The sequence below is a fragment of the Leptonotus elevatus genome, chromosome 5, assembly GCF_054856555.1.
Source record: "Leptonotus elevatus isolate MCC_2025b chromosome 5, RoL_Lele_1.0, whole genome shotgun sequence".
NCBI classification, from domain to species: domain Eukaryota; kingdom Metazoa; phylum Chordata; class Actinopteri; order Syngnathiformes; family Syngnathidae; genus Leptonotus; species Leptonotus elevatus.
In genome coordinates this window covers 23,674,187-23,694,314 of record NC_141243.1, presented here as the reverse complement: position 1 = coordinate 23,694,314, position 20,128 = coordinate 23,674,187, and the positions used below count along the sequence as shown (strand labels likewise).

At 40.2% G+C, this 20,128-nt stretch overlaps 2 protein-coding genes across 2 annotated transcripts in view; one reads left to right on the top strand and one right to left on the bottom strand.

Moving 5' to 3' along the window:
- nr6a1a (nuclear receptor subfamily 6, group A, member 1a) overlaps positions 1-259 on the bottom strand; it is a 130,431-nt gene extending 130,172 nt beyond the window's left edge. The window contains exons 1-2 of the mRNA XM_086076937.1: positions 195-259; positions 8-123 (exon numbers count right to left, since the gene is read on the bottom strand). Coding sequence (XP_085933063.1) covers positions 8-74 — 67 coding nt within the window. The 5' untranslated portion in view covers positions 75-123; positions 195-259. The remainder of the gene's footprint in view (positions 1-7; positions 124-194) is intronic.
- Positions 260-9,345: 9,086 nt separating this feature from the next.
- olfml2a (olfactomedin-like 2A) overlaps positions 9,346-20,128 on the top strand; it is a 30,333-nt gene continuing 19,550 nt past the window's right edge. The window contains exon 1 of the mRNA XM_086075008.1: positions 9,346-9,535. Within this exon, the coding sequence (XP_085931134.1) occupies positions 9,464-9,535 (72 nt within the window). The 5' untranslated portion in view covers positions 9,346-9,463. The remainder of the gene's footprint in view (positions 9,536-20,128) is intronic.

The following is a 20,128-nucleotide window of genomic DNA, read 5'->3' as shown; positions in this document are numbered from 1 at the left end:
AGCCTACCGTTAACCGGCTTTGCGTTGTTTCTCTCCGGGTAGTCGAAGCCATTCGTCCTCTTCTCTATCTCCATCCTCCCACGGGGACTGATACCGCGTCGCTTTCTTCTTTCACCGCCACCCCTAAATGAGTGTCAGCGAATGATGAAAAGAGGGTGGTGAACACAAGTGGACTGAATTGAGCGTGCACATACAGGTTAAGGGCTGTCCTCAGCCTGGATAGCTCAGCGCTCGGTGCCGTGTCCCATGCTTTGCTTGGCTGCTGCCAGCCAGTCTGGAAGCAAACGATCACACACCCCCAAGCGTGGTGCGTTCGCAGCCTGTGGGAAGTTTGGCCGCGCATTCTTTCTTGTCAATTTTGTTTTGTTTTGTTTTTGCTGTTGTTTGTTTTGTTTTTGTTTTTTATCAAGGCTTAAAAATGAAGAAACAAACAAACAAATAAATACATAAATAAAATCCACTGGTAAAAATGGGTTTCTGACAGTAAAACAAACACACACAAAACATGTAGTCCTAGCAGAATTGTACGTTCCTCTCCTCAAAAGTAAATTTTAGATTCATCTGTAATAGTTTAGGGAACATACGTGTCCGTTCCCATTACCTGCTATTTCTATTTCTACCTCTAATCACTACGTTCTGTACATGTTGTAGTGAAGTTAATACCCTACTGACAGCATTAACTTGCCCCATATAAATTCACGTAGCACTTCCGTGCATCTATCCATTGAATGGCGCCCGCTGACCAGTATTATCATAGACAGCATTTACATACATACACATACAGTAGATGGCAAAGCCGTCGTGAGTACATTGACGCTGCAGCCATGTTGGATGAGGCAAAGTAAAGCTATTTGTAAAGATGCCTTGTTCACTTTCTCCTCGGAGATGTATCATTAAGCCACAACTCATTGGATTAAGAAGGAACCATTCTAACCACCCATTCTAACTCAATCTTACTAATTATTTGCCGATTTGATGGTGAATACAATTGCCACATCCAATATGGCGGATGCGCTGAGAACGGGCTACCCGTTTGAACGGTGTGTGCAGCAGAATAAAAAAAAGAAGGAAAGCAAAATCCGACCTCATTTTAGATGCCCAAACGATATGTGGTTCCCTTGGTTTCTTTTTTCAAGTGGCTCTTTGATTGCCGACACGAATGTAGTTTGTAGTATGTCCCTCCTCACTTGTCTTGTGCACCAGCGTTCTCGGAAACTTCACTTGTACAAAATGTACATGACTCTCGCACGCCAACATTGACATATTTGTCGCGTATAAGCCAGCGTAGGCCTACCTAATATTATTTTCAGTAAGGCTGTGATGGCTGTTGCAGATAAGACTTGACATTAATCAAACAAAACCACACCACTATTTTTTCATATTGTGATGTCTTGCAAGAATGCCGCCAGCAAACGTTGTTCGGGAATGTCACCCTTTTTATTTGTCTTGAACAAACAGCTACTATTGGCCGTAGCCGACGCTGAAAACAAGAACAATTCACGAGCGGCTAGCGGTAGCGCAGTAGCAGCATTGAACATAAGTATACCTTCTCCACCTTTGCACCTGTGTTGCGTTTACTGACACTCGGACATAAAAGTGACAAAACAGAATGAATGAAAGATATAATAAAAAAGGAGAACCATTTTAGAGATACATGCCTCAAATGGGGGGCACAATCATCTTGGTGGGCGGGCACGGACCCCTATGGCCCGCCCATGGCAACGGGTGTGCGTCAAAAGCTACCCCAGATGAAAGGACAGTCAATGATCAACATTGGCCCGGATTTCACTCACTGGCGTAAGCTAAAAAACGACGCAATGAGCTTGTCCTCATAGGAAATGTGGTCTTCCTTCAGACATCACAATACCACTTTTATCCATATCGCACCGCCATAATCAACACAAACTGAAAGTTCCTTAGTGTTGCTTTAAGGAACCCAAAATCAAAGATGGCACTGCGCCGTATACATTACTGAGACCCACAGAGCTACCTACATTTTATCTTCTTTTTTTTTTTTATACACATTTAAATATCCTCAGATCTCGAGGACAAGATGTAGCAACATTAAAAAATAATAATGATAAAATGGACATATAAATCCGCAAAAAAAATGCATGTTTTGTTTTAATGCACAAGGAATTGTGGCTGATATACCCGCGTGCTGTGTCTCAGCCACATGTTCTCTCCTGTTTCTGTCATGTATTCAGGTGAGATACCATTTCATTGCTTAAACTCAGCTATTCATCCGCATTTTAAATGCCTTTCCCTCTGTTTCGGTGTATGTGCTCACATTTCAGGAAAAAAAAACATTAATCAGGGTTATAGTCTATAACAAAGAGTTTTAAATGCAGTGTAATATGTCCTCCGGCAAACGTGAGTGGTGTTTTTTACTAATTGTTCAATTCCAAACTAACTGGATGTCACATAGTGTTGCATAGCCTATTAATTTATTTGCAACACGTTGCAATATCTGACGTGTTACAAAATGTTTTCATGAAACATTGTCAGAATACTTGTTATTAATTAAGGGTGTCAAAATTGGTGTGTTAATATCAGTTAATTTATAGATGCATTGTGGAGTTTAAAATGTTAATGTGAAAGATTTTTCCACCAATGCCCAGATGAGTACAAAGATTCCTGACTTATTAACTGCGACTTGTAATGCTCGGGGGCCAATCGGCCATGGATAGCGTAGCGGTTCAGCAAAAAAATGAGAGAGCAACAAAAGGATTGACAGTCCACGAATTCACCGTATTAAGCCGAAAGAAAAACAATGGGCTCGGCGCCACCACGCGTTACAATGACCGGTCCGTAGCTTCCACGGCATCAAAAGAAAACATTCACCACCAAAAAAAAGAAGTGCTACACATGCACACAAAAAACAAAGAAGCGCCACCCTGTGGAGCGGTGCCACACTGCCAATTGTTACAGACTGCACCTATCAGCTTGTATCTTCTATGGAGGTAAATATGGTGTAAAAGTAACTTGTAAAAAAAAATTTTACCTGTAGAAAAAAGTATAAATTTGTATCTGTAAAAGTCGTGATTTGTACCTGTAGAAAAAAGTATAAATTTGTATCTGTAGAAGTCGTGATTTGTACCTGTAAAAAAAAATGTGTACCTGTAAAAACACATTTGTACCTGTAAAAGTAATGATTTGTACCTGTACAAAAAAAAATTGTACTTGTACAAAAAAGTTTAAATTTGTATCTGTAAAAGTTGTGTTTTGTACCTGTAGAAATGACAACTTGTCGTCAAAGAAGTCGGCACTAGGAGTCACAAGTGTTTTTTCTGCTGCTGTCCAGTCACGTGACTTTTGCACCAAATCTCTCGCTACTAATGGTGCAAAACAGATTTGTACTTGTAGAGCACCGTGATTTGTACTCGTAGAAGAAGAGAGCGGGCTCTGGGGGATTTGGGCGGGCTAAAGCTCAACCTCATTGGTTGAGCGAACGACAGTGGGTTGAACTCAAATGACGCCACATTTTTATCATTAATACGGACAAGTCCGAAATTCCAAACAAACAGAGTAGCCACACCAGTTTACGCGTCATTTGGGAAGAAGGGGACGTCCCAGGCGTGAAAATTTCAACATGGTTCAATATACAAACACCGTGTGGAACAGCTTAAACGTTGGTTGACATGCAGAGCACTCAAAGTGGGCAGAAATAAATAAGTTTTAGTATGAAGGTAAGATTTATTGTACGAACATAGCTCGTAATCCGGTGCTAGCTCATCTCATGTTGTTAATTGTCACGAAAACTGAACACATTGAAGTCACGATTTTTATTTCAAGATTTGAAGCCTACCAGTGTAAACATACGATCAATAGCTTGTACCTGTAAAAAAAAAAAAAAGAGGTAGTTTTATATATATATATATATATATATATATATATATATATATATATATATATATAAAACTACCTCATAAACTGCTGTTTAGTGCTTAGATGTGAAAATTACTATAGAGCTACAGAAACCCTATTGAATGTTTTACAAGATAACCTAAACCTATAACCAAAAGTGCACAGTACTCAGCTACTTGTTGTATGTGAATATGAAAGTTGTCATTTCTACAGGTACAAATCACAACTTTTACAGATACAAATTTACACGTTTTTTTTACAGATAATTTTTTTTTTACAGATCCCCAAAAAATTTACAGATACAATTTTTTTTTACAGGTACAAATCACGACTTTTACAGATACAAATTTATACTTTTTTTTTACAGGTACAAATTTTTTTACGTTACTTTTGCACCATATTTACCTCCATAATCTTCCCTTCAGGGGGTGAACGCTCCACGGTTTCTTGGAGGTTGGGAGTGGTGGAGTGATGAAGGGTGACGTCATACTCGTTCCCGTCATGCTTGTCCCCGAGGACATTTAGTGTTAGCGTACGAATACATTTGGATGGAAAATGGAAAAAAACAAAAACAAAACAAGCGTCCGGCTTTGTGCGCAGCTCAAATTTCTGCTCCAAGAAAAGTGGAAAGAGAAGAGTTTAGGAAAAATCATCTTCACGGTGCAGGGTTCATTTCAAACATGGCATATCATTAAAAATAAAAGTTTACTGATAGTTCAAAAACAGGTAAATAAGTGATCTTATTCAGATTCACTGATATTTTTATATCATTTATTGTAAATGACAGACGACTTGCCTAATTAACGTGAAAGGTAGTGATGGGAAAATGAAGCTTCATGAAGCACTTGTGATATTTTTTGACTCCTCTAGATGGCACTATTGGTTGAAAGATGCAGTGGAAATGTAATCAATTTCCTTTGCACTAGCCTTTATATTTAAACCAAGAGCACCATCTAGGGGAGTCAAAAAATATCACAAGTGCTTCATGAAGCTTCATTTTCCCATCACCAGTGAAATGTGTTACTGACATCTGGATTGCAGCACAAAGCATCATACAATGACTACACAAGGTCCCCAGCCTGATAAAGTAATGATACGTTGAATGAACCAATGACATCATTGCACAATCGAGGCCTCTTTTTTGTCTTCAGTCACGTGACTTTCTTGAAGACTGCACACGCTACAAATTGGGGCTTCATTTGTCACGCCCAGGGTCGGGGAATCCAGGTTCAGAGAGAACAAACCCTGAAACAGTTTTACTTTCGCCACAGGTGCTTCTTTTCAGCTCGTTTACCTGCCAGTTAAGTAGAAGCACCTGTGGCTAAAGCCAATCTGTGACAGGCTTTTTACTTTCTGGACCTGGATTCCCTAACCCTGGTCACACCCACTCTTGCTCGATACACGCTCCAAAACCTCTGCACATTTCATAACATCACTAATTGACCTGTTGCAAACCACGCCCCCAAATGTCCAAGGTCCGTCAAGCTCGTATCCACTTCATTGAAATCCATAGTAAAATCCCTCCAAAAAACCTTTTGACTCAAAAGTAGTTTTCCCTCAGTTTGGGTATGTGATAATATGAGGAGATACGGTACATTTCTATGGTTTCACAGTCATAATGGCCCTCCGAGGGGAACCATAACTACAATGTGGCCCACGACAAAAAAAAAAGAGTTTGACACCCCTGTTGTAGACCCTTTTGCCTCCATCTGAAAGATATTGCACCTGTATTGCTAAATAAAAAATAAATAAATAAAAACCTCACTGACATGCTCTAGAATTTTCATTTACATTGTAAGTGTCCAGAAGGATGTGGGACCCAGAAGCCTTAACTCGGGGGGGCTTTTGCCAAAGGTCAATTGTTGTTTGTTTCCCATGGTCTCTGCGCTTCTTGTTTTCATTACAGCCACACATCGCACCCACATACACAAAGTTGCTTTGTGATGAGTCTGAACCACCATTGGTTCAGCTTGGGGAAAACCAGTGGGCTCCAGACAAGATGGATTCTCGGGGGTTTGTGAACTCACAAATACCGAGAGAATTCAGCTTGCAATCAAGGTTGCAAAGCTACCGTCTTCTTGCAAATGAGGCAGACACAATTGTTGCATGTTTCAGTGAAGTCCAATTTCCACCTTTCCTTGAATTGTCGGCCCTTGCTGTCAACTTTACTGCTTTTTTTTAAGTGTAAGATACAAAATCACCAATTTTTAAGAAAGAGTACAAGTACAAATAATATGATTCAATGATTGCTTTGCTAAATACGCAATGTAATGACCACATAAAAATTTTATATTTTCGTGAATTTTGCAAGCTGTGACGGCACATTTCCACGCCCCCTGTTTTTTTCCATGTGCGTGTGTAACATCAGACGCCCAATCGGTCATCCTCACTGTTGACTCTCAAGCTGGCACTGACGAGCTGTTAGTAAATTGCTCGCTGTTTTTATTGATTGAAGCAGTCTCATATTACATTAAAGCCAAGCACATATAGTATTGTTTAATGCAGAAAAGTCATGCAAAACATGCCTCGTAATTTGCTCAATTTGGAAAACATATTACAGAGTCAGATTGTGTTATACTGACAGCTAAGGTCAAATTGACATGTAAAGCCACAAGTGAGGAGTGAGCTTGCCCATCTTGATAGCTGCCAAGTGTTATGGATTGTCCGTATTTTGTCATTGAAATAACACTGCTACGTTACACCCAGTGGCTACTTGTTCATTAGTCTTAGATTTTGTTATTAGTGTAGCAAGCATTAAAGAAAAAAGAAAGAAAGTGAAAGTTCCCATCAGAACTTTACATTATCAGTGAAGTTATCGAGTAGTAAATAGACATGTCCTTCTTTTCTAACGTCTTGACCGTCTTTTCTAACGTCTAACCTCGATCTCTTTTATTCATATCAGACAACGTTACACACATATATAACGCGTTACAGCTGCCACTGGTCATTCATGAGCAGAAAAGCTAGCGAGAGTAGCATGGTTAGCCAAAAGCGAAAAGCTTGATGCTAATCAAATCCCATTGACTGTGATTCATATCAGAACACAGAAAAGAAGGAAAGTGAGGTGTTATGAGATTGAGTGTGTGTGACCTACAGCAACCGAACATTTTATTCCGCCAACAAAGTTACATAGCAAATTGAAAGAAAAAAAAATCTGTTATCTTACAGGGATTTATAATTTTGAAGGGGGAAAAAAGCATAGGCACTCACACCATAAACAAGACAGCAAATTATGTCCATATTTGTTGTTGGTGGGGAAAGTGCAGGGTTGCCCATGACTTAGCTGCTAACTCGAGGATCTCGATTGCTAATTTAAGTAAACTTCACCAAATATAGCTTTTGTTTTTATTCAAAATGTCCATTTTGCTTAAATAATTGCGCTGCCATCACAGAACGTTTGAACTGAGAGGACGTTTGAGTTGACACGTCAAAAGCAGAACATCGTCATGGCGCCCGCAAAGTTTTGGTCACGTGACTGCGAAAGAGCCATAAACCAAGTAAGAAATAATTTTACTTTTTTATTTCTTACTTTTAACTTTACTTTCACATTGCCGTTTGCGTTCTTATTCCACTAGCAGGCATGTTTTCATCGTTGTCATTTTAAAAACTGTCGGGTAACGGTCACACAGCGTCATGAAGCGGAACAGTGTTGCTGCCCTCTCGTGGGTAACTGTGAAGTTGCATTAAGCGTGTATTTTATACTCTTAAGTCTGATCAACAGGTCTACCGGCCAGACTTATCTGATAATAATAATAATAATAATAATAATAATAATAATAATAATAATAATAATAATAATAATAATAATAATAATAATAATACAAAGCTCTCTGAACTTTTGAGACCCGGGGATGCTTTTATTATCTTTTGGGGTGCTTGCGATGACACAAAGACAACACTTGGCATCTGTTTCTTCTGTAATAGCTGCATTACATTGGAAGATGGTTAACATGAAAACATATATAGGCCTAAGTAGGTAGGTATAACACGTTAAATCAAAAGTATCCCAAGCAGGTGGGTGTGACAATCAGGTGGTACTTTAACTTTAACAATTGCTATAAAAGGTTTACAAAAATAAAATAAAAAATCACTTAAGAACGCTTCGCCAAAATTGTAACTCGTTGATTGTTCCATATCTGGTGGAATAGAAACCACCTTAAAATCTTGACTATATCAAAATAATCTCAGTCAATTTGTGTTTTTCAAGAAATGCATAAAAGCACAATTACTTAAAATTTATATTGATGTTGCAATAAATTATATAGATGGATGGATGGAATTTAGATTTTTTTGTAATTTTGTAAAATTGTTATGTTTGTAAGTGTACTTTGACATTTATTTTCTTTTAAAGAATAAAATAAATGAATAAATGAAAACAAATTGTAAAGTTGTGGGTTTAACTCAGCCCTCCATTTTTATATATGCAGCAACCGACAAAGAAGTGCCTTGACGGCTTTAATGGCCAGCGTGGAAAAGGACTAATCATGGTTGAGTCCATAAGGTCATGGCTTTTAGTACCAGAGTTAAATGTTTTTAATGGATCTGCGGAAATTGAGATTAGTTGTTGGAAAGATGCTAATCTGTTTCCTGAGCATGAATTAAGTTCCACTGAGTACAGTAATTTAAATAACAACCCCATAATCAAGCACCATTGCACATCAGTCTGATGTCTCTTTCTTGCCTTTGTGTGTGTGTGAATTGTTTTTTGTAATTTAATGCATATAGTAAACAGCAACATGGAAATGGAATTTCCCTTTGGAAACAATAATTTGTATAATTAAATTTAAAAACATTTAATCAAAATCTTTATATTCTGTATTCCATTTGAATAATTCTCCCATGCATGTTTTGGTTATAGTACATCTTTTTTTCAGAATGTACTGGCCTCAAATTTAATCTGATGGAGCTTTGCATGGATAGCATGTGAACTAAGGGTTAGCACATCTGTTTTACAGTTCAGATATACCGAGTTTCTGGACAATGGGTGGATGAAGGCTACTCACAGTCGCATGCGATTTTGCCTCATCTGGATCTGGAGTTGCAAAGTAATGAGTAACCACATGATGGCGCTAATGGCATTGCTATTACAATAGTCCTTTTAAATTCCCACTTGACGTTTGAACGATCATACAAATGCACACTTTTTCATGCATGCAGTAATTTTGTCGAATGGGCAACTGAAAATTATGATTGTTGTTGTTTTTATCTTTTATATTCATGATGATGATAAATTGATGGTGGTGGTGGTGGTGGTGGTTGTAAAATTGATTACAGTATCATTATTAGTGTTATTGTTGTTGTTACTAGTAGTAGTATAATAATAATAAATATATGCTGTTATCAATAGGCTAGTAGGATGTACTGTAGCTTTCTTTGTCATTGTTCAAACTGTAGACACAAGTTTAGTGTAAGCCCCTCCCAAGAGGAGGACAGCGGGTGCCAACCTCTATCCATACACATTCACTCACTCACCGATCCTCCTGCAGGAGATGGAGCCGAATTAGGGGCCCTTCGCTTTATGGACACTTAGAGGCTAAATACCGTAACCAGCAGTTTGCCTCGTTTATGAGCGTTCACGGCTGGAGTCACGGCAGAGATGATGTGGAGATACACGAACGTGTTTGCATGTCTGCTGGTCCTGTGTAAGGATGCGGCTTCACAGAGCAAGGTAAGTGATCAAATGCAAATTTCTGACAGTTATGCAGCTACGCACATCGCAGTGGTCTGTTTTTATTCATAAAATCTCTCAGTCACTCATTCTGTCTTTTTAAATTGGTCTATTTTATCTACATCAACTTACATGTATTAATTCACCTGGGGTGGGGAGGAGGGGGCGTCAAACATATCCACGTGTTTCTGCAGACGTCTCTCCTGTGTGTAGTTTATCATTTGTGGAGGAAATTCTCTAAAAGGGATCTTGGAACACATTTGTCAATAGCACGACGTGGTGACCTGATGCCACTTAAGTGAAGGCACTGAGCAAGCAAGCAATAATATCTGGCGGACCTTGTTTAGACAGCTGCTGAGCTCCAGTAACCATTTAATCTCCCACTCTATCCAAACAAAGGACACACAATGGGAGACTACGAACTTTAGCACTGTATTCGTTTTTGTAGATGAAGGCAATCACGCATCTATAAATGTAGGCTACTAATAGAAACAACTTGAATCGCATTCAATAGCCCGCACCCCTCCTAGGTGAAACTGCAACATATTGCTCGAGCACCTGTCCCCTTTCCTAAATAGCCAACGTGATATTTTTTGTTATAATTTTTTTTTAGTGAAGTTATTGAAAGCCAAATAGGGGTGGGGATGGGGTGCGGGGGTAATAGTGATTGCAGATAGTCAGGCAGCTCTAGATATGAAAATCAAGCACTTCTCAGAAAATGCACTAAAAACAAAAATACAATTGCTGCTATCGTTTTTTTTTTCAATAGGAAAACTCAATTTCAAACCTGTCAGCATAGACTTGTTGGAGATGCTTTTAGTTTATATTTTACTTGCTCTTTGCTAATTTTGTCTGATGCTATCATGTAGTATTCAATGGAATGTAGATTAATCCACATTGTGCAGTATTGCATTTAACACCAAAATATGTGTATCATCAAATGGCGTTAAAAAAAAAAGAAGAAGGAGGAGGGGGGGAGTTGGGGAGCAGTCCACAGCTGCTGTAGAGATTGCTGCTGAGAGAATATGTTTGCAGGACTTGGACAGCTGAGCCAAATATGTTGCAGTGTTACTTCAGATAAATAAGACATAATTGTCTGACTTTAATGGCCCACATCTGTATGTAGCCATACAGTAGTTGTGCACTCTGTACTCCATACCATGGGGGACGAGTGTTTACCGAATACATAATAGCACAGTATCACTCAACTATGCCCAAGTGTGGTGCAAGACTGTCTACCAACTGTCTGCTCTGGATGCAATCAAATGGGGGAAGTAATGGAGGTCATTGAAGAGAGCTGGCATACAGCAAGTCATAGGTTTTGGCATGTGGCAGGTTCAGCCCTAATTAGGGGAGTAATTTGAGTTACATTAGAAGCTGTATTAAACTTCAGTACCCTAGTGAAGTCATTCAGTTCAGTGTGCTTATTGGGCATCATCGCGCTCCCTCCACATTCTAATGGGGAATTAAAATCCAAAACTTCAGCCAATGGCAAAACAAATCTGATTTTCCTTGATTCGTCAACATTGTGCACAATCTTTTGTGAAGAGAATGAATGTTGCATATACAACTGGAGTTCAGTTCCATCGAACACCTTTTGGAAACATAGGAATGCAAACAGAATATATCACCTATCAACAGCCTAGACCTGAATATTGCTCTTGTGAATGAATGGCAAAAAAAATCCCAACTCCAACATCTGCTGTAGAGAATGAAACTATGGGCTCGGAAGTCACACGCGTTAGTGCTTGGCAGCATATTGTCCTTTGCTTCATTTATGTACTGCACATAAATGGCAAGGGGTTACAACTCACTCATCCCCTATGGGGGCAACGCCCCTAAAATGTTTATATCTCAAAATACTCCTATGTCAAACCATCTTTCCCTAATGAAATGAATGAAAATATTAAACTGTTCCAGCGTCCCCAAAATGAAAAAACCAAAAATCTACCCATTTTTATTCTTTTCAGGTGGGCGGCCATTTTGTCACTTGCTGTCGACTGAAAATGACACCGTAGTTACTCAGGGCACTAACAACCAATCACGGCTCAGCTTCAGGAAACAGGTGAGCCATGATTGGTCGTTGCCTGAGCCTTGAGCAACTGTGATGTCCTTTTCAGTCGACAGCGTGGCAAAATGGTTGCCCCCTCAGATGGAAAAAATCAGTTGGTTTTTACTTTTTACTAGTGTTGTTCCGATACCGGTATTGCGAGAGGCCCCGAGACTGCATTCAAATAGTGGTATCGGCATCAGCAAATAACATGCCAGTAACATGCCAATGTCATTATTTCCAACGCTAATAGAGGATTTTGGATGCAGCATCTTGTGTCTTGCTCATGCACGACATTCACTGATGTGTGACGTGTTCACTGCATGCTGTTGGCCCTTGAATGCTCTGAACCAATAGCAGGGCAGCTTTTTCATGTTTAGAAAAAAAACCACCTAGGTATCGGTACGGTATCTGCATCAGATGATACTGCAAAACTGGGTATTGGAATCAGGGACCAAGAAACGGTATCGTAACAACACTACTTGTTACTCATATTCCACAGTCGTAATATTAATCAGAATGTCGTGTTTACGGCAGTGGGGGCACATACAACATATTGTACAAAAAAAGGCTTGACTTCCCCTTCAATAAGGAAAATAAATAGCACTCTATAATATTGTACTTAAAAAAAACATAAATAATTGAATAGAATTTTAAGAGTTAAACAGTTTATGTATCACAAATAATTAATTTTGGCTCCTTGACTTGGCCACTGGCCAGGAGTATAATTCAATCATGCAGACAAAGAAAAGTTTCACTCAACGAGTGTAAGTGACTCCATAATCAGCAGTTTTGATAGTTGTTTTTTTTGCAGAGGATAAATGGTATTTGTCTGTGAGTATTATTTGAATGCCTGTCTACACGTGTTGCTGCACCATTTGCATTGAAAATATTCATTCCTTACAGCATTAATACACTGCCATAGCCTATAGCAGAGTTTAGCATTTTTGTTAGCATTAAGCTAGCATACATTCAGAAGGTAAAGCTTTGTGTTTTGATTCATTACACAATGTATTCTTCTTCATTTTATGTTTAGTTTGACAGTACATTTAACTGGAAGTGGAAATAAACAGCTTGGAACATCTTGTTTTAAGAATTATTCATTATCTGTCAAACTGCTGCTTGTCAAGTGAGTTGACAGCCACAGTGGTTGTATCTTGAAATTTTACTCAAAAGTCAAGCAAGTCAAGTGAAAGCAAAAACAAAACAATATTTTGGTGAAACAAGGGTCTTATTTTGGAAAAACTCTGATTCATATCTCAAGACACCAGTTTTTGGCGTCACCCAGACAATTGTGTGTTTCTTGGCAATTTCTCGCATGGAATAGCCTGTGCTAACATTATTGCACAAGCACTTTCCATTAGCCATCCATTAGCCTTCTGACACAATGAGCAAACACCTTTTACCCTTAGAACACTGCTGAAAATAGGCCTCTATGTAGACATTTCACCAAAAACCAGACATTTGCAACTAGAATAGTCATTTACCACTTTAACAATATATAGTGTATTTCTGATAAGTTTAAAGTTTTCATTGAATTTTTTTTTCTTTTTTTTAAAGGGACAGAGAGAGAAAGAGAGAGAGAGAGAGAGAGAGAGAGAGAGAGAGAGAGAGAGAGAGAGAGAGAGAGAGAGAGAGAGAGAGAGAGAGAGAGAGAGAGAATATTGGGCCATTTGATGCCAACAACTTGTAGAGTCAGAATAAAGAAATTATCTTTGAGATAGCAGAAAGTATAGAATTAAATCTACTTTTTGTGACATTTTTGTGGTGTGCTGTGAGACTTTTTTTTTTACTTAAAATGTGTGCCTTGGCTCAATAAAGTTAAGAATAATTACATAAGTAGATGCAAATAGACAATCAAAAAATCAGCTATAGGCACAAAATTGGTATTTGGCATTGAGACTTTCAGTGTAAATGCAGTCTCAGACCATTTTGAGCTGAGATACAGTTGTATCTACATATTCTAGGGCAGGGGTGCTCAATTTCGGTCCTCGAGAGCCCCTATCCAGTCTGTTTTTCATGTTTCCCTCCTGCAGCACAACTAAATCTAATGATCAGCTAATCAGCAAGCTTTGCAGAAGCCTGATAACGATCCTGATCATGAATCAGGTGTGTTAGTGGAGAGAAACATGGAAAACAGGCTGGATAGGGGGTCTCGAGGACCGAACTTGAGCACCCCTGTTCTAGGTGTATGTAAACTTATCGAGCATGTGGTGACAAAAAGGCTTACTTGTTCAGATAATATCAGATGTTGAAGAGGAAATGAGTAGACACGTGCATTTGAATTTTGGTGATGAGTCGTAGCATTTTTGTGTCATTAAGTGACATATATGTACATGTTTATGAGCACAACTGTACAATTACCAAGCTGACGTGAAGAGGATGCACTCTATGCTTCACATCAGCTGGAGGTGGCAACTTGAATGATGTGGGGAAAACAGCTGGATGATAGCAAAATAAAGAGCGCCTGGTTTTACACCACAGTCTGCTGCTGTAAAAACTCAATTATGGGTATGTTTTCTGTAAGGAAACTATAGTAAAGCTTCACTTAGGAAAACTATGGTTTCAATTATAGACTGCATGGTATATTGTGTGGTTGCTTATGTTTTTAAATGTAACCAATCATGATCAGGTGGGCCAACCTCATAAAGTGTTTTTTTTTAATGCAGCCAGGTACACACAAGTATTTTAAACTTCTGATTGCTAAAATAAAAAAACACAGCCAACATGCCATATCGCCACTCAATTCAACTTTATTTATAGAGCTCTTAAAAACAACCATCACTGCATACAAAGTGCTGTACATGGAATAAAAATGTGTCATTTAATAGCAAAGATATTACTGTAACATAAAAAGCACCATAAACCACTAAAACAATTCTGAGTCTCATGCGGAGTCAAAAGCAAAAGGATAAAAGCGTTTTTTTAAGCCCAGTTTTAAACATTGACAGAGGGGGAACTTGCATAACGTTGAGCGGGAGTCCATTCCAAAGAGACCACCAACAATCCTAAGTCTAGTCTCCCAACCCAAATGCCTGGCATAGTATCTCGACCAACCTGTGAGAAGCAGCATGGTGCCACAGGACAATAAGACTGCTACTAAAAACAAAGAAAATACAAGAGTAGCAGTACAGTGAAGAAAAAAAACTCTTATCTTATCTGATTATTTAATTGCCATGGCAAACACTTTTCCTTGTTGTTTTTATTGTTGGACATGAATTGGGTGACAAGTTACACAAAAACTCAACACAAACGGCGTTAAAGTCTGTTACTACTATCCATCATTAATAAAGTAATGAAGTCATTACAGTAAATGTTTATCTGTACAACACTTCTAGGTCATACTTACCTGCATTTAACAATCCGATGAAAAACAGTAAGGGTGGTAACTAAGCTGACTTCTTGTACCATGTGACCATACATCCTTATGCTGCCTAAGCAAACTAGTTCATTTTGAGCCATTCCTGATCTTGAAAAGCCGTCATAAACTGAGGACAGAGACAAATCACACACATTTTGGGACAATCGGATATTTCCAACATTGGAGGAACAGCTTGGAGAAGGCTGTTTAAAAATTGCCTGTAAAGAACCATGACTACTGCATCAAACACTTTTGTTGTTGTTGATTAAATAAAACCTGTGAGCCAGGCCCTCTCCTCCAACAGCAATTACCTTTGTAGGAATGGTCAACATTCCATAAATGTTTCCAAAATCTTCTAGAAAGTCTTACCAGAGAGATATAGTTCCAAAGAAGGGGTTGATATTTTCTTTCATTTTCAGTTCCTGTAGGTGTAATGGATGGACAGAATGTCTCAATATTTGTGTCTATCGTAGGGATGGGAAAATGAAGCTTCATGAACCACTTGTGATTTTGTTTTGCTCTTGGTTTAAAGATGCAATTTCGGTGTGAATGTGAGTGTTGTTTGTCTATGTTTGGTCTGTGATTGAGTGGCGCCAGTCCAGGGTTTAATCAACCTCTTGCCCAAAGTCAGCTCCTGGTCACCCACAATCCAAATGAGGCCTAATGTATAGAAAATGGTGTGACAGAAGTATTCACATGTCATGCTGTTATACGATTTGCAATATTGCCTCCAAAACACGTGTCTCTGAAGGGTCATATGTTCTGAAGCCACATTGGTGCCAGTGACAAAAACAAGAAACAAAGCCCTTTCAGAAGAGACTGGGGCCATGAAGGGCACCATCAAGTGGCGTGGGAAACAGTGCATGCACCTGTTTCATGTTTTGGTCATAAACAAAGCAAAAGACAATCAGCGCAAGGTCAGGGGTGAGTGGCCACAAAAAGGAGACAGTTGCTCAGTCTACTGTGTCCAGTGCTTGGCACAGTGGCAGATACTTGGCGTCGTTAAATGAACTTTAGAAGTCCTCTCTTTGTTGTGTTTGATCGGTGCCAACATTTGAATGAATGAGCATTTTGGCATTCTATCGTTTGACTGGGGAGGGCTTGATTTAGTGTAAGCAATGTGAAGTATTGTTTAAAAGTGGCAATAAACAAAGCTTAATTTATCTTTTATCAGAAGACAATAGCTGTTTTTACACTACATTCCCAGTAGATTGGCAAATCTTGGTCATAACAATAGGGCTGGGATTTATCACCTGCCGGTTTTAGGCAGAATTTGCCAAGATGCAAATTTGCAAGGCAGTTGCAATTTGTCCCTATAGGCAGTGTGTCTCAGGTGTTAATCTTGTCACACCGGTTGCAGCTGGCAGTCTTCTCCCTGTTCTTTCTGCAATGCTACCTTAAAATCCTCCAAATTTAGGGGCCAATTCAAGCCAATCAATGAGCCAGGGAAAAGCTTTGACAATGTCAGATGACCCATGTAAAAGAGACACATTAGTCTTGGCACATACATTATGAATTCCCTTTTCCCATATATATATACTTTGTTTTCCTTCACTTGGATAATTAATAGATTGACATAAGTCTGCCTAAAACTAATAATTCCAAAAACAATGTTTACTGACTCGTTCATCAATTACATGTTCCCATAAGTGTGCATCTAAAAAGGTCCGTATAATTCTCTCCTCCCCATGTGTTTTATCTTGATTTATGGATATTTCTCCCTCTCTGCAGATGCATACTGTTACATACAGAATCATAGTGGTAATGAAAACATACTTTTGTTTCTTTTACATCCAATATCAAATCCCATCAAATGTCTTCTAGGCAACATCTCTGTAGATTTTGGACCTGGGCCACTTGGCTTGGCTTGCAAATGTAGATGAGTATGTGCATGAGAAACATTGGTTCAACATGAGACCATCAAAATGGCCATGTGCTTGGATGGCTAAGCCAGACTGTTCATTTTGACCTCAGTTGTCATTTTTCGTATGTGCTTGGGAAAGCCACCACAAGCGGAACACACATGAAATTAAGACGTTCAAGTAATCACATCATTGCATTGATTGTAATGCCATCCATTTAACAACTACCGCTTATCCTTCGTCGGGTCGCGGGGGCAGCAGCTTTAGCAGGGAAGCCCAGACTTCCTTCTCCCCAGCCACTTCAATCAGTTCCTCCGATGGAATCCCTTTCCAACCACCTCAGTGACTTCGACCCCAGAGATAGGGGAGCCCACCTCAGAATCCCCAGACCCTGCTTCCTCAAAGGAAAACGTGTCGGTGGAATTGAGGAGATCTTCGAAGTATTCTCCCCATCGATTCACGACGTCCCGAGTCGAGCTCAGCAGCACCCCATCTCCACTATACACAGTGTTAATGGTGCACTGCTTTCCTCTCCTGAGACGCCGGATGGTGGACCAGAATTTTCTCGAAGTCGTTTTCCATGGCCTCACCGAACTCCTCCCATGTCCGAGTTTTTGCCTCAGCGACCGCCAAAGCTGCATTCCGCTTGGCCAGCCGGTATCTGTCAGCTGCCTTCGGAGTCCCACAGGACAGAAAGGCCCGGTAGGACTTCTTCTTCAGCTTGACGGCATGCCTTACCGTTGGTCTCCACCAGCGGGTTTGAGGATTGCCGCCACGACAGGCACCAACCACCTTACGGCCACAGCTCCGATCAGCCGCCTCAATAATGAACATGATCCACTCGGACCCAATGTCCCCCGTCTCCCCGGCGACAAGAAGGAAGTTCTGCCGCAGGTGGGTGTTGCAACTCTTTCCGACCAGACGTTCATAGCAGACCCTCACAATACATTTGGGTCTGCCAGGTCAGACCAGCATCTTACTTACACAACACAACACACCACCAAGTGGTAACCACTTGACAGCTTCGCCCCTCTCTTCACCCGAGTGTCCAACGCATGCGGCCGCAAATCCGATGACACGACTACAAAGTCAATCATCGAACTGAGGCCTAGGTTGTCCTGGTGCCAAGTACACATATGGAGACCCTTGCGTTTGAACATGGTGTTCGTTATGGACAGTCCGTGGTGAGCACAAAAGTCCAATAACAAAACACCATTCTGGTCGGGGGGGCCGTTCCTCCCAATCATGCCCACGTGAGCGTTGAAGTCCCCCAGCAGAACGAGGGAGTCCCCAGAGGGAGCGCTCTCCAGCACGCCCTCCAAGGACTCCAGAAAGGGTGGGTACTCTGACCTGCTGTTCGGTGCTTAAGCACAAACAACAGTCAGGACCCATCCCCCCACCCGAAGGTGGAGGGAGGCTACCCTCTCTACCACCGGGGTAAACCCCAACGTACAGGCGCCTAGCCAGGTGGGGGCAATAAGTATGCCCACACCTGCTCTGCGCCTTTCACCGTGGGCAACTCCAGAGTGGAAGAGAATCCAACCACTCTCGAGAGGATTATTACCAAAACCCAAGGTGTGTGTGGAGGCGAATGGTGGAGGGGTTTGCGTGTCCCAATGAGCCTAGGAGCTATGTTGTCTGGGGCTTCATGCCCCTGGTAGGGTCACCCATGGCAAATAAAGGACAAAGCATGGCTCAAAAAGACCCCTATGATGAACGTCAATTTTGGATCGCGGTTTCCCTTTCCCGGACACGGGTCATCGGGGCCCCCTTCTGGAGCCAAGCCTGGAAGCCGGCCCTATACCCATGGGACCTGGCCGGGCACAGCCCGAAAAGGCAATGTGGGTCCCCCTTCCCATGGGCTCACCACCTGTGGGAGGGGCCAAAGGGGCACAGGTGCGCAGTGAGCTGGCCAGCAGCCAAAGGCGGGGACCTTGGCGGTCCAACCCCCGGCTACTGAAGCTAGCTCTGGGGACATGGAATGTCACCTCTCTGGCAGGGAAGGTGCATTGATTGTAATGTAATTTTAGAAAGTCAGCTGCAACCCATTTCTACTGTGCATCTCTCCAATAAATGATGATTTGATACATATCTCGATTCATGGGGTGCCATTCAACTCAAGGGTGGTTCATTTTGAAGTGAAGTGATTTGATTCTGTGGGATTCCACTTCAGTATAGTACGGCTGAGTTTGAGATGGTATGAGGCAATGAGTTTCTTGCATTTTTTTTTTTAAATGAATGAAACTGTCAGTAGGTTATTATGAATGTGGCATTTCCTTCAAAGGTATTTCTCTCCAATTAAATAAAATATTATTTGATATGTATCTCTATATATTTTGAAGTGAACGATTCGAATCGATTCGATTCGATGCACTCGCATCTTGTAAATCAAAACCAAATTTCTGATTCAAATTTTTGTTTTGTTTGTTATACCCCTAAGGATTTTAGTTTTATTAGAGTCCCATTAGTAATGAACGAGCCTAAAGAAAATGTAGACATGTATAGCTGAAAAAATCCATTACTGTATTATTAGTGTTTTACAGTTGTACGGTGTCAGGCAGGAGTGACATATTCGCCAGAAAATCATGTTTTTGGAAAACGGGAGGAAGATGAAGGACTTGGAGAAAATCAAGAAAACAGGAAAGAGATTGGAACTCAGAATATCTTTAATGTGTGCTCACTGCTAACTACTAGTCCAACAAACTGCTCTTATTTAAACAAACTGTTGGAATGCAAATGGGAAAACACTTCAATTCTGTGGCTCCATTTAATTGACTTAATTCAACCATTTTAGGCATATTTTTAATGTTACTTATGTGAAATATGTGTTTTATTAAATTATTCAGCGGAAATACTATCATTCCATTGAGAGCTGAGGTCACCATAAAGTAAAGAAAGTCTTTCTAATGTCTTCACTTGTGTTGGTATTGTTTGACATGACAATATACTGTGATGAGTAAATCTAGACACATAATGAGACTCAGCAGGAATGTGGATATGTACTCCCAAAAGCACTTTGTGCTTAGCTCATTAGCATCGCCTTGCCAATGACTTGAGTTGTAACTCTGGAGGACTCTGTATCCCTTATTACATCACTGTTCACGGTTAATTTTCACAGTCACACAATGAGCGCTGTTAATTTAAAATCAGAAAACTTATTTGGGCAGGAATGTTTCTGTCAGAAGTGCGGAGTGTTCATGAAAGCAGATTTGAAAGTTATGTGCTTCAAAATTGACCTGGTATGTCAAGCACTGAGTAGAATTTGGTTTTATGGTGACATTTGTTAGAAAAGTGGTCATAAGAGAGCACTTCTATTTAGA